The sequence below is a fragment of the Cyprinodon tularosa genome, unplaced genomic scaffold (assembly GCF_016077235.1).
Source record: "Cyprinodon tularosa strain WSP-4 unplaced genomic scaffold, ASM1607723v1 ctg272, whole genome shotgun sequence".
Lineage (NCBI taxonomy): Eukaryota > Metazoa > Chordata > Actinopteri > Cyprinodontiformes > Cyprinodontidae > Cyprinodon > Cyprinodon tularosa.
Window position 1 is genome coordinate 644743 of NW_024038977.1, and position 15642 is coordinate 660384.

The following is a 15642-nucleotide window of genomic DNA, read 5'->3' on the forward strand; positions in this document are numbered from 1 at the left end:
CCATGATCCATGATGAATTCTAATTCGATTGAGTTAGTGAGTTGGTGGATGGTCAACTTTGTGGTACAGCTGATCCTGATTAGATTGGCTGAATATGCTGGAAGTAGTCCCGCTATGTTGAGGCCTTTGCCCTCTATGGATGCAAACATTGATACTGCAGTTGAATTTTTATTCCAACCTCCAAAAACAAATGCAACCCTCCATAAAACAGACACAGGCCCCTTATGGTGAGTCCAGAATTAGAACAGTGAGCTTTAATCAATAACATTACAGGTCAGGATTTTATAATCCATTATTCAGCAAAGCATTTTATTTTAGGTCCTTGGATTATTTATTTAGATCATATGCACTGTCACTTTCCATCATCCTGATCTCACCCCTGCTTATCCCTTTCTGCTTATCCCAACACTTGGCTGCATACTGCCTGCTTTGGTGACATTTTTGAAAGATAAATACTTTAAAAAGGAACTTAAAGGATGTTTAACAAAGTGTTTGAGGAAAATATATTTTTTATATATATATATAAATCTAACGCTTTGTAAAACCATTAATCTATAAAAAAGGGAAAATAGTACTAATAAGCAATAGTACCTAGCTGATGTCATTCTATCTATATTAAAGCCACAGGGCTAATCTTAAAGGTTTGCTAAATATAAATTGATGTTGTTGAACATTTGCCTCTTGAATCTTAAATTTCCTGAACAGAGACTGAATAAACAAATCTTTAAACCCATTTTTTTTCCAGCTTCCAGACTTTGGAGTAAGAACGAAAGAAGCAGAAAAAAAAAAACCCAGTCATTTTATTAAACCTTCCCTGGATTAAGGTCTTTGTTGGTTAAATGTCTTTTCCAGGAACACATGAAGCTGGGAAAGACATGGATTCTTTGAATAATAAAGCACAAAGACTTCAGACACTTTCTGCAGATGTTGTTGCTTAAATTGGTAAATGATGAGCCTGTAAATAACTGATGCTGGTATGAGGTAATTCAAGTTTTCTAAAAGAAAGGTTGGCTTGTTTGAAAAGCTCTGGGTCATTCAAAGTGGTAACACACAAAATTAACACAAATACACCAGATTAAATGAACAACTTCATTAGCATGAAGCAACATATAAAAGTCATGAAAAAAAAAGCACATTTAGAAACAGTGGAATCCGCTTATAGTCGTCATGGATATATTAATCAACCGCTTATAGTGTTCAAAAGGCTTTGGACAGAATCATTTCAATACAAACGCTGTTTAAATGATTTGTTTATAGTAATCAAGAAATCCGCTTATAGTGTTCATTTTTGGCCATTTTATGAATGTAAACGTGCAAAAATAATAAGTGGATCGAAAGTGATGACAGCACTCCGGTGTCAGAGCCCGTGAAGGATGAGGACATCATCGAGCAGGTAGAACAGCGCTTTGATGCGAGTACCAGTGCATGAAGATATGGAGACTGTTGTCCCTTCCAGACCTGAGATAAGGAATGCAGTTTGCATTTTAAAGACTGGTCTCCTGCATGTTGATTTCAAAAATTTTGACCCTTTATATCGTTTTGAAAAAGACGTGAACTCGGTGTTGGACGACACTCTAATGCAGGACACCATGGATAAAAATGTTAAGTGATTTCTTAATGCACAAAGCAGATCCACAACACAAAACAGACGTAGGCTAGCTTTAATTTTCTGTAGCCTATGCAGTTATCTGCTATGTTGTTGTTCTATGAAACAGTTTGTTTCAAACTTAAGACTTGTCAAAAAAAAAAAACACCGGTGGTTAAAACTGTGCACAGCGCAGTACACTGTGATGAAAGTTGCATGGTACTGTAATAAAATTCAGTAAATGCAGTAGCTATCCGTTTAATCTCATTTTTCTCATTGAAAAACCATACAAATGGCATTTAGATGATATTCTGCATCGAGAATTAGTGAAATAACGGTAAATTCGGATATAGTAATCAACCACTTATAGTGTTCAAATATGTTCTGGACCAACGTGGTCACTATAAGCGGATTCCACTGTATTTAATAACTCTAAAGCTTAATAGAAATGATCTGACAGAGCAAATACTAGCTTTTATGGATAAACTCTGATTTTGGGTGTATTTGTTTACTTTCAGCCCGGGGAAACACAAGTAGCTAAAATCTATGCCAGCCCAAAACCATTTATCTCCTTATACACCAGAGAAATGTGTAGATACTCTAAGAGGAATTTAACCTGCTGAAAACACAAGCAGGATTCACTTTTTATTTTATTTAATTTATCTTGTAAGTTGGTTAAATTCTTATTTGGAAAGAGACTTTTTCTATATAATGTTCCAAGAAAAGTTTAAATACAATCCACTGGACTCTGCCAAGTTTGAAGATGTTTTGCTTCCCATCCAGGAAACTTTTTTAATTAAAAATGTCTGGATTAGCGTTGAGTTCCAGGCTTTATAGAGTAGCCCAACAGCCTTGTAATGGGTTAAAACGTCTTCAAGCTTGGAAAACAAAGTCCAGTGGATTGTTTTTTTTTTTTATTTTCTTAGAATGACTATGACCTGGATGACTGGGAATTCTTCAGCATCTATATAATGTATTTTAGTCTTTCTCTTGGGAAGAAATTCTGACCCATCCTCTCGTTTACATTTAAAACGATTGGCTTTGTGACGCCTGCGGACGAGTCATGACGCACACCAATATAAAGTTTAAATTATCAGTTTACAACGTTTTGGGATATTTTTAACTCCACAAACAGAGTAAGCAGGATGATAACCATGATGAATACACATGATTTGAGGGTGGAGCCCTGATGTACAACAACTAAACTTAAAGGTATACTGGAGAATTTTCAAAAATTTTTTGAAAAGACCCTCCCTCTCCACTTTAAAAAAAAAAATGCACATGCACAACCCTGTACCTGCTCCCGAGAGGAAACGTCTAATAAAACTGTATGAGAGCGTGCACAAGCCCATTTCTCCTCGTGCACGCTCTGTTTTTTGTCTTTCTTCTCTATACCGACAGGCTTATTTGGAAAAGCGTTTTGCTTTTGAATTATGTTCAGGGGAATTCACTTAGTTTGGAAATTGGTGTTTGGTTTTTGTGTGTATTTGTTTAATTCATTGTTTGTTAAATTGTCTGAAATAAAAGTCCTATTCATTCATTCATTAATTCATTTGTTCATTCATTCATTCTGCATTAATTTATTAATTCATTCTTTCATTCCGGTCCACTTGGCCGGTGAGTCAAAATGTGAATTTGGGACCCTATATCTATCAGCTCATGACGATGTCATCTTTCGAAGGATTCTGTAACTTTGAGTATTTTCTCTTTAATGTTTGCAATTCTGTATCCAAACAGATTATGCAATAGAAGGGGGCTGATGCCACGGTAGTCATTAATTAATTTATTAAAATTAGTTAATTAAAACAAACTCTGTTTAAAAGTTGCTGTTTGCATCACTCATACAAGCTTACTTTCCAGAAGATTGGCAATTTTTCCACTATGTCAGACTCGCCACTGGTAAGGGAAAATGGGCACGTCGGACAGCCTTACGTAAACATATCACCAGAATGATTGACAATTAGGAGGACCACTTATTTTGATGATCCACCCAGAAAAGAAACATCCTCCACATTAAATTAAGTAGGCATGATATTTCCAATAGGATCTGAACAGTCACCCAAAACCATATGAATAAATCACTGATCACTGAAGGTTGTTTCTCCTTTTGTTTCATGCAGGAGGAGTACAGAGCAGAGGGCATCAGCTGGATGAACATCGATTATATCGACAATACTGGCTGCATCAACCTGGTCAGCAAGAAGCCCACCGCACTGTTCCACCTGCTGGATGAAGAATGCAAGTGAGTATTTTAGCATTAGCCATTCATTTCTTCAGGAACAATTTCTGCCTCTGTTAAAAAGTTCATCCGGTGCATTTGGCTGGCTGAAACCTAACTGGCAGGCATTCTGACACGGCTGCAAGGTTTCTGGTGTTATTCCAGCTTCAACCGCCTCTTTGTCTTTATGCTGTCCGCTATTAGAAAAATATGCCTAAACACTAAACCCCATCAGATGTAAAACATAAAATACTGACACAGCAGCTGCAGGATTTGTGCATCCCAACAATGTTTCGCCTCTTCCTGGTCTTATTTTAAAATCAAGGCTTATTGTTGAGATTAATCCAGAGAAAATGTTTCTTTACTGCTGATTTCTGAGCTTGTATGACACATTACTGTTCGGTAAATGAGAGCAGAGCTTGGTATGGATAAAAGGAGGAGGGCATTTATTCGTCTCATACCTCAGCTAACCTGGAAGTTTAAATCAACCCTTATATCTATCTGTGATATTTCTGTTTTTTATAGTCCTGTTAGGTTAATACTGTAAAAAGGTTAGGGCGTGCATTCTGATTTGATCACAGCTCTGTTTTCTTTTCAGTTGATTCAGAGCAGGAAAAGATTCTGTGACATCCATGGCTAATTTAGGAACAATATTTCCTTCTTTAATTCTTTTTCTCTCCTGTTAAGCACTGATACAGATTTTTCCCTCATGGAAAAGCCGGAAAGCACACAGTCTTTCAGCTGTCTTGTTTTTGAAGCTCAGGTTTCACTCTGTTCCAGATCCCCTGGTGTCTCGTTCTTCCTTCATCTTCTTCCTGTAAACGCCTCGTCTTTTCTTTTTTTTTCTTAAAAGATTCTCTGGCTGTTGCTATTAATGACACATAAAGAAATCTGACCTGAAATCACTAAAGTCACTGCTACCTTTGTTGAAATTACACAATCTTTTTTTTTTTTTTTTTTTTTTACAGATTTATGACTTTAATTATTTCTTTCCATGTGCAAAACAACAAAAAAGCAACAAAAAGCAGGCGGATAGCTGCTGCAGCAGCGATAACTCTAAATGTGTTTTAATGTTGCGCCTCAGCAGACATCAGTACTCCCAACTATACAGTACGCCCAGCTGTATATTTTCCTGCTCAATTTTGAGCATAAATTCATTAAAGTTATTCGTTGATGTTGTAAGGAAAAGAAAATGGCCTCCTAAAAAACTCAGAAAATAAATACAATCAAGGTGAAGCCCACAGTGTATGGAGCCCAGATGTAATTGAGAACATGTGAGTGAAGTTTAACCATCCTGGCTGGCCTCAGAACAGGGATTCAGCTTGTGGAAAAGAGGAGCATCATGTCATCTTATTGGGGTGGGATCTCTTCTAACAGGTTGCAGATAAGATTTATGACTTTTTTCTGTTCTTCATCAACTTATGCTCCGAGTAGAGATCAAAAACCTGTTAAAAATTTTTTTTTTATGATTAATGATCTGGGATCCACGATGTGACAGCTTGAAACAAGTGCTTCGGTGCACGGATTTTCTGTTGTTTTTCGAGCATTTAAAGCAGATGCAGGATCTTTTGTTCTTTAAAGTGCTCTCTTCTTAACTGCAGCTTCCCTCAAGCCACCAATCAGACGCTGTTGGATAAGTTCAAGCGGCAGCATGAGGGAAACAGCTACATCGAGTTCCCTGCCGTCATGGAGCCCGCCTTCATCATCAGACACTATGCTGGTAAAGTCAAATACGGCGTTAAGGTCAGTTGGATATCTCCTTGTAAGTGAAAGATGATGATTTCTATCCAGATGGAAGGAAATTCAGAATGTTTCATAGAATAATTCGTATACCAACCCAGGATTTTAGGGAGAAGAACACGGATCACATGCGGCCTGACATCGTAGCTCTGCTAAAAAGCAGCAAGAATGCGTTTATCTGCAGCCTGATCGGCATCGACCCGTCGGCCACTTTCCGCTGGGCGGTACTCAGAGCGTACTTCAGGGCCTTGGTGGCTTTTAGAGAGGCTGGAAAGAGACACACGCACAAGAAGACTGGTAAGAAAATACATCTATAGCAACTGGTTAAATTCCTTTAAAGTGTTAAATGTTGCACTACTGTAATAACTGCATATAGAGAAACGTTAAAAGGACCCCGACTATTGTGAGGCGAGTCGGCGCAGACTAGTATGAAATTCATAGTATTAAGCTATTAACATATATTTGAAAAAATGTCCAAATATTTTTAATTGATATTTAGAATATTTTGTTACAACAAGGGGTGTGGGGAAAAAGTATATTTGCTGATATATCATGATTTTTGGCTGCCTGATATGATATTGATCTTTCAAGGAATTAAAAAACATTTTAACCTAAAACAATTAGGGGAAAATGAGCTGCCTCTGCACCTCCACTCTGGTAGATGGCGCTGGGGAGCCATTTTGCTGTGCAGCACAGAGCCATAGCGGTAGTTGAAGCAGTCAAGACTCAAACCCTAAACATCATGGATGCCAAAATAACTAAACAATCACCTTCTTCTGATGAAAATTTACAACACTTGCTTTCCCCCCCCCCTATACATTTAATTAGATAGCTGGGAAAAATATTGCAATATATTGAGATATTGAAAAATCGCGATAACCAAAGTATCGCGATTTGTGTCGTATCGCAACACCCATGCCAATACTCAACCCTAGTCGCAACAAACTGCTGCTTAAACCAGATACAATTCCAACTGAAAAAAACTGTTATATATTGCATCTTTTATTTGGATAAAATGACTAAGCCAAGCTGAAAGATAAATGGGAAATATGTCAATTTTTAGCATCTTATTAAAAGAAGTAAAACTGTACGAACATTTACTGCTCAGGACTTGTTGGAAGAGCAGGCGGGATAATAAATACGACTTTTAATTCAGTTTTCCCATCTGTAGTCCTTATTCTGTACTGTTTTATGCATAGTGCCAAGAGTTTTACCGTGGATTTTACAGAAGTCTGCTCTTCGCCTCTCTCAGCTTCCTCTTCTTTTGAATGCCCTTTTCTCCCTTTAGAGTTCACTTTTAAAATGACTCTTTTGATGCCATAAATATCAGTATAGATCATTTTAAAATGAGCGTCAGTGTGTGAATCAGACACACATCCTGCTCCCTCTAAAGCCTTTCCTTCATTTTCGCTGTAGATGTTTGAATAGATAGATAAAAATCCTTTAACTAAACCTCAGAATAAATCAGTGTTAACATAAAATGTTTAAGGAGAAATCTATGCAATGTTTTAATGTTATTCTTGACTAAATTCTAATGAACTGATGTAGTCACTTGCAATCTTCTTGTCTAAAGAGGCTAAATGTGTAGAAAAAGAAAATAGAGTTTAATGCATGGAAGAGGCTTATGGGTTAAGCATCTACAGTCTTGGCCAAATGTTTTGCCAGTGATACAAACCTTTGGATTAATGAGGTTAATTCAGCATGTTGCTGTTGCTGATTTGTAATTAAAGCCAGGAGCTTCAAATGCATCCAATCAGCAAACACATCAGTTTTCAGAGGAGCCAGCACTGACGGCACTCAGCTTCCTCCTCATATCGACATTTTAGCCAAATCCTGGCCAATCGAGGACATTCCTGAACGGTTAGTGGTTGGAACTGATCACATTTAATTGGCTTCTGTTTTAGAGAAATATCTCCAGGTTCTCAGTAGTTTTAAGATCCATCAAGATTTCTGACATCTGGTTTGATTTAAGAGTTTTCAACTTTAAGTAATTTGTTATTATTTGTGCATTTTGTCTTTACTTTACATCACCCTGGAAAATGTTACTCCAAATTGGTTCTGAATGGCTGGAAGACGTTAAACCCGGATGATGTCTTGATGGCACTGTATTCACGGCAGTCTTCGGAAAACGGATAAAATATGTCTGCAGAAGGGCTCTGTTCTGCATTCTTGCACATTTTGCTGAATAATTCTCCAAGATCCTTGTCTTGGATAGGCGTTTCCACTAGGATGTTGTCTTTGTTTCATTAGCTACGTTTACATGGACACAGATATTGTATTGAATGCCTGATCAGATGGAAAATGTTTCATGTAAATGTGTCGGGCTGAAGATTCGGTGCAATCTGACAAAATGTAATGTGTGGATGAACATGCCCTCTTCTACCCCTGTCGTGAAGAAGTGTTACCATAAGGTACCACTGACCCTTAAGCAAAAGGACCACCATAAACAAAAGTATGGTGCGATGAAGGTCCATAATTGAAAAAACTACATCAACAGACATGACTGAAGAACTGAAGAAACAGAAATGTAAGGGGCAGGTGCCAAGATTAGCTAAAGTTGAGAATTGAGAAGTACGGACAAGCAGGCAGCTTCTTCTTCTACTACTAAAGTCCATCCATCCCTTTTCAGTCACACTTACCCCTACTGGGATGGCGAGGGGTGCTGGTGCCTATCTCCAGCTGTCTACAGGCGAGAGGCGGGGAACACCAAGGACAGGTCGCCAGTCCATCGCAGGGCAATACAGAGACAAACAACCATTCATGCACACACCTAAGAAGAGAAGAAGAGAATTTAGGGAAGCCTAATGTTTTTGGACTATGGGAGGAAGCTGGAGTACCAAGAGAGAACCCACACATGCTCAGGGAGAACATGCAGAAAGACCCCGGCTGGGAATCGAACCCGGAACCTTCTTGCTGCAACGCAGCAGTGCTACTAAACTAATTTTATTCTGATCAATAGTTTGGTTCTTTTATACACATGTCATGATTGGATAATTTTATTTAGTGTCCATGTAAACAGAGATTTTAAATTTCCAATCGACCAGGGTTTAGATCGGATCAGGGAAATTTTGTGCATGTAAACGTAGCTAGTGTGTGTGCAGATCCAGCCACACCCACCTTCTGCCTGCACCAACCAAGCTCTGCAGTGGTGGTAAAATAATCCTGGATTCCTCAGAGGGAGGTACTGAATGTTAACATTGAAAATGATTCAGCTGATCGTTTTGTTTCAGTGCAAAATTACAATGAGACTCAGTTCTACTATGATTGAACTTTATAATGGAAAAAAAATAATAATTTAAAACCAGAGAAAACTGAAGCTGTAAATTTGAAACGGCAAAAAACCTTTGGCCCTGACTGTACACAGAGACTCATAGGGGGGAAACCTCATAGTTCCGTGTTGAAATGTCAACCATCTTCTCTTGTTCAAGTAGAAAACTGCATCTCCTGTGATCCTCCACTTCTGCACTGTCTAATCTCTTTATTTCTCCCTCTCTCCCTTTTCTCTCTACTCTGTCCTTATGTTTTTCTTTCTCTCCTTTCTTTCCTTTTTGTTTTGCTTCTCCAAGGGCATGATGACGCTGCTCCCTGTGCAGTACTGAAAAAAATGGATAGTTTTAGCTTTCTGCAGCACCCTGTGCATCAGAGAAGCTTAGAGATCCTGCAGAGATGCAAAGAGGAGAAGTACAGTAAGGCTGCCAAGAAAACAATAACCTTTCCTAACTTTGATATTAGACCATGACTTTGGGAAACGGTTGGGATGAGAACGACCAGCATCATCAGCTCTACTGTAGCCACATCGTGGCTACTAATCTATAACCTGTGCAGTGGCTTGAAACCTTGTCACATTTTGTCTCATCCAGGAAATACAAATTAAAACATTGGGATTGTATGTGATAGAACACAAAGTAGTACTAATATGTGTGGTTGAATGAAAATGATAAATCATTTCAAAGTTTCTTACAGATAATCTGTGTTTGTGAGTATTTCTTTCCAACATTTAGCTTCTATAGCACAAGTTACATGCAAGGCTTCTGCAGTACCTATCCACTCCTTTGCAGATCTATCAACTGTCTTTTCTGCATATTCTTGGCAAAGCAGTTTGAAAATCAGTTTAAAGGTATAAAGGAGGATTTTAGCGAATTTTTGAAAAGAGCCGCCCTCTCCACTTTAAGGAAAAAGTACACATGCACAACCCTGTACCCGCTCCAGAGAGGGAACACCTATTAAAAGTGTGTGAGAGCGTGCACGAGCACATTTCTCCTCATGCGCACTCTAAAAGATGGTGTCTGCATCACTCATACAAGCTCACTTTCCGAAAAAAAATTTGAAATTTGACAGACTCGCCACCGGTAAGTGAAAATGGGGACGAGCACGTAGGACGGCCTTACGTAAACATATCACCAGAATGATTGGCAATTAGGAGGACCACTTATTTTAATGATCCACACTTAAATAGATAATCCTCCACTATACCTTTAAGATGTGTATCATCAACTCAGTTTGATTAAAGTCTGTACATTGACTGGGGCTTTGCCACCATAGTATGCAATTCCCTCTAAACCAGATAGGCATTTCCAGTTCCTGAAGGCCATTATCCAGCAACTGTTTGATTCATCCTTGGTCCAGCAAACCTGAATAGCTGAATTACCTCTTCAATATCCAATCAGTTCTCACTCACCAAATTACTCGATTCAGGTTTTGAACCAAAAGATAAATCTAATAGAGTCCCTCATAAACTAGAATAATCCACCCCTGTTCTAATCTGTTCCATGGTTGCTCCTGCTTCCTTGTAGAGCTATTGTCCTTACTGTTAGATGAACCTCTGCCCCAGCTTTTCTTTAAGGTTTGTCCTAAATTTAGCATTTTCTTATCTATTCCGATCCACTGTTCTGACACTGCTAAAGACCAGCATTGATGCTGCCCATTGCATGATGCTGCCTTCACCTTGTTTTGCTGGGGAATGGTGTGTTCAGAGTAATGGCTACTGTTACTTCAGTGCTTTCAGGTTAAAAATCTAGGTTTTTTCATTTTCACCAAAACTAAACCACTGTCCATATATAGAGAGTTTACAATAAGTGGTTTTTGTCAGTAAATAAATTGGACTTTTTTCTCTTACTTTGTTACCTACAAAACCAGGTTTATGGAGAGCCGGTCAAATAATTGTCCCGTCATTTGATTCTCACACCTGAGCTCTGCAGCTCCTTCAGAGTTTCCATGGAGACCTTAGCTGTTTCTTAAATTAAGATCAGCTGTTTAAAAAATGGAAAATGTGGTTTTATATCCTAACAGGGCTTCAACCTTCTTCAGAATATCGTGTTGCTTGGTCTCCATGCTGGTCTTCTGCATTATTCTCTCAAGACACTGACTTTAGTAAGAAGCTGTTTATATTGAGGTTATATTGAAAGGAATAAAACATTACATTAAGACTGCAGAAGGTACTGGAACTTTTTTAGAGGCATTGCTTTAAATATAGAGACTCATTTTTCTTTAAAAACTGTGGAAAAATATGAGAAGCAATCCACTTTATACAGTAGTTTTCCTTTTGTTGTCTGTCACATGAAATCCCATTAACTGAATTCGACTTTATGTGATTAAATGTGAAAAGGTTCAAACATTATGAAAGTTTTTTTGTGATGTTTATTAATTTATTTTTATTGTGTTCACTGCAGCTCCAGTGGTAGACTAGATGCTTGGTCTCTGATCCCTCGGTTTCCTTCTTGCATGATGTTCATTAGCATGCTTCAACCATTCTGTCACTTCTGTTACATGTGGCTACTTCTGCAGAACCATGGATGCATGGTGGCAGTGCTCTGCCTGCTGACTTTAATCCGGGGCACCAGCGAATCTGTGGGTCGTTTCTCAGGGGGTGTAGCTCACATTATAGCCTGTTAGTGTAGCTGACATTTCAGCTCCGCTTCACATCAGATGTCGCTAACAAATTGTGTACCGGTGATGGGAAATAATGACACCGACAGTTTCCTGACTAACTCGCTCACAGGCAGCTTTTTCACACGGTGTTGGACACGCATCATGAACTTCTCATTACACTCAAATGTTTTTTTGTGTTTGTTCTTTGCTACCTTGCAGCTCCAGATGAGAGTGAAATTGTTGTGCAAAGTGATGATGAAACAGAGAATGGTATAACGTTCGGTCCCAGTTTGCTTTCTGAGTAGGCTAACACTGTAGATCTCTGTGACTCTTCAGCACGACCTCAGAGGAAATGATAGTTAATCACCACAGCCCTTTCACTCTGCCACCGCACTTAGATTTTCACTTATATTGGGTATTTAAATGGGGGTCATCTTTAAAATAACTAATCAAATAAGTTTAGTCTAGACTAATGTAAATAACTCTTTAGCTGCATCTCTCACATTTCAGCACTAACGAGAGCAAATCACTGTTAACCCCACAGATTTCCATTTAATACTAAATCATCCTCGGTAGGTTGTATGGATCATAAAAAGTCACCAAACACTTACTGCAATAACACCATGGAGTTAGAAGTGTGTTTTTTGTTTGCTGCTGTGTGACTGTCTTGTTTTGTCCTTTCTGTGAATCAATGAATTTATTCAGGATTTTTTTTGTTTGTTTTTTTTTTTTGCATTCTTTAATACCGGTTTGTTTGTGACCAGGCGAGACCAGAAGGACGCCTCGGATGCCTTTATCAGACATTCAGGGAAGCAACACCATCATTGAAAAATCCCCACGGTAAGTACACAGACATTTTTGTATTTGTTTATTTTTTTTTATTCTTTATTTCGAACATTATACACATGTTTACACATGGAGCAGTTAAACAAGTTAAGTAAATTAATAACATGAAACATCAAACAAAAGATTTTGTAAACAAATCTCATGATGTTTGAAAGGGAGCATGATAAAGCTATAGTTTATCTAGTCCTGTCCCTTTATCTTTAAACAAGTTCTTAATTTAAAACCCATACATGCATATGTGTGTGTATGCAGAGGTATATGCATGTATGGCCACTATAACAACACATATCAAAATACCAGCAAATACAGATTACTTAATCCTCTCTAGATCAGAGCTTAATGTGAATTCAATTCAGTTTAATTCTATAGCACCAATTCACAACACATCATCTCAAGGCACCAGATCATCCAGTCAGATTGGTTGAAAGTTTTCTATCTAAGGAAAACCAGTTGATTGCATCGACTCATTGACTCGAATGCAAACCCTCACACTAAGCATGCTTGTAGTGACAGTGGAGAGGAAAAACTTCCTTTTAACAGGAAGAAACCTCCAGCAGAACCAGGCTCAGTGTGAGCGGCCATCTGCCGAGGCCGACTGGGGTTCAAGGAGACAGAAGCAGAGATACAAAAAACAATTGTAAAAGGCGGCCCCGTCCAGGAAACACACAGCCAGGCAGACGAGCTCTGAGCCAGCTCCCATGTCAGAGGATGAAGAGAGCACATCCAGCCAGTCACAGTCAGAGAAACAGAACTACACTGAAAAACAGGCCGACATCCAACAAAGGTGTTGATGGCAGCAGCACAGCTGATATTTCTCTACAGGATGGTGTCACAGCCAAACAGGAACAGAAGAGGTAAAGCTACTTTGAGAAAAAGCAGAGAGAGCAGAACATTAGAGATTGAACTAACAGATTCTGCAGAGTGGGAGAATAGAGATAGAATGAAGCAGATGATGAAATAGGGGTCCCTATGTCCTCCAGAAGTCTAAGCCTATAGCAGCATAACTAAAGAGATAGCTCAGGATAACCAGAGCCACTCTAACTATAAGCTTTACCAAAAAGGAAAGTTTTAAGCCTACGCTTGAATGCAGGAACCGTTCATTTAATCACATTCGTATTTATACTCATTATTTATAAACTTATATATTCTCTTGAAGTGTGCAATATTTCAATTAAATTCAATTCAGTTTATTTATATAGTGCCAATTCACAACACATGTCATCTCAAGACACTTTACAGTTCACCAGATCATACAATGTTATTAGTAATAGTAATGAAATTGTTTGTAATTTGATTACTAATCAAATAAGTTAATGACCATGCAGGCTAGACCCCTGCATGCTGTCAGTATACACAGCTGGCTTACATCTTCTGGGACGTATAGGTGTCAGGTAACAGGAGTGATTCCCAGAATGCCTCTGGTGTTTTATTAAAGGAGTGTTAACCACGGGAACGGAATGGTGGAAATATTGGTGGCTTTTAAATGTAGCTTGTTAAAAATGTGGTCTTCCTTGAAAACAGAATTTACTTTTTCAAAGCTAGCAATTAAATGGATAGATTGTTGGGGTTTTTTTTTTAGATATCTTTCAAGGAGGCTTTAGTCTTCTGCCAGAGAGCACCATAAATTATGCATGTTTAAATTTTTTATTTAACCAGGAAAATAACTTATTTTGTAAAAGGAAAGCTGTGTTTACATCTTTAATTTTCCTCTACCCGGTTCTTTCCTGAGAAGGGATCACTTTGAACAAACACTTCAGATAACACTTTATAGGGTTTCTAGTATGAAATGAATAGAAAACATAACAGCCCTTACAGAAAGGTAATCTTACTCAGACCAGGGAGGTTGGAGCATCCGGTTCAATTTGTCAGAGTCAGCAGTGAATAATGTTCCAAAGAAGCATTTTATCCATCTCCAGGGTCCCACCCTGCCACATCATCACATCATACACATGTTTGTAAATGAGAATTCACTGGCTCCAGCCATATCAAGATTATACACTGTCTTTTTAGATCAAGGACAGCCCGAATGCATTACTCCCCTTTTATTTCCCAATCTTGTTCTAACTGGATAAACTGCTTGGGAAAACATGAGCCTTAACATCTAACAGGCAGGTATTATCAGGGTTTAACAAGCACATACATGAATCATGAAATTAATCCTGAAAAATCAGTTAAAAAGGTCCTTTTTAGGAGTGACCCGCAGTGACCTGAACACTATAAAAAAACAACAAACAGCAAATAAAACCTGATACTAAATACACACAATCAAACAGCGTCACAATCTTAAACATTAAAGATGAACTTAATGGCTTTGCCCATAAAACTGACTTGAATTTTAAATTAAAGGGACATTTTAAGGACAGGATTAGATCGCCATAAACACCTATTTTTAAACAGTTTAACTCAGGTTTTATAGAAGTTCATCAATACATATATATATATATATATATATATATATATATATAGATAGATAGATAGATAGATAGATAGATAGATAGATAGATATCTATATATATACATTTCTTTTATCAGCTGTCTCCATTAATTTCCCAAAGAATAATACAGTTTCATCTAAAAGTAACGCATTTTCATAATAGATTATGTTTAGGCAGTAAGGGAATAATATAACCTGCCACAAACTAATTGTGCTAATTATTACAGTTGATAAGATACAATATAATCAAAACTGCTGGTTTAAAAAAAAAACAGCAAAAAAATAAAAAAAAACACTGCAAACATTTTCAATAAAAACATTTTATTTAAGAAGAGTTGTTTTATATCAGGAAAAGTTTTCAGACAACAGAAAAAGAGGGTTTTAAAACATGAGAGGAAGACAGCAAGATGGCTACAACAATCAGAGCAACGTTTTCCAAGTTGCTTTTCTCCTTTTTATTTAATAATAATATTAACATTGAAATATTAAAAACTACCTTTCATGTTTAATTTAATGTAAATGTGACTTTTGTTGTTAAAGCTTGCGTGGCTGCACTCAGTAGCTAATTAATGAGGCATAAAGAGCTTGTCTCATGTCATGTTATGGTTTTTCCTGTTTAATTCTATTTAATGATCTAAACAGGTTCTTAGTGTGTTAGTGTGTTGCTGCTCTGGCAGCTTCTATGATCTGCACCTTTCTGAAACATGCACCGCCCAGCACTAGAAATACTCTGACTGATGTTCTCTTTATGCTCCACTAACCATAGCCCAGCACTTCCTCTAATTATCATTGACGGTGTGGTTAACTAGCAGTGACAATGCCTTGCAAAGCGGCACCCCTCCGATGGGACATAGTGAAACCACTAAAATGCCACCGACTGACCTCTGCCCTCCTCCTCTCTCCCACTCCGCACACTCATAGCTACACAGTCGGAGAGAACTAAACCCTCTG

General features: G+C 38.0%; 1 protein-coding gene across 1 annotated transcript in view; it reads left to right on the forward strand.

The window, feature by feature from the left end:
* myo9aa (myosin IXAa) overlaps positions 1–15642 on the forward strand; it is a 174342-nt gene that overhangs the window by 99583 nt on the left and 59117 nt on the right. Inside the window, 6 exon segments of the mRNA XM_038289842.1 lie at positions 3706–3827; positions 5405–5546; positions 5645–5840; positions 9110–9229; positions 11631–11681; positions 12176–12251. Of these exon segments, the coding sequence (XP_038145770.1) occupies positions 3706–3827; positions 5405–5546; positions 5645–5840; positions 9110–9229; positions 11631–11681; positions 12176–12251 (707 nt within the window).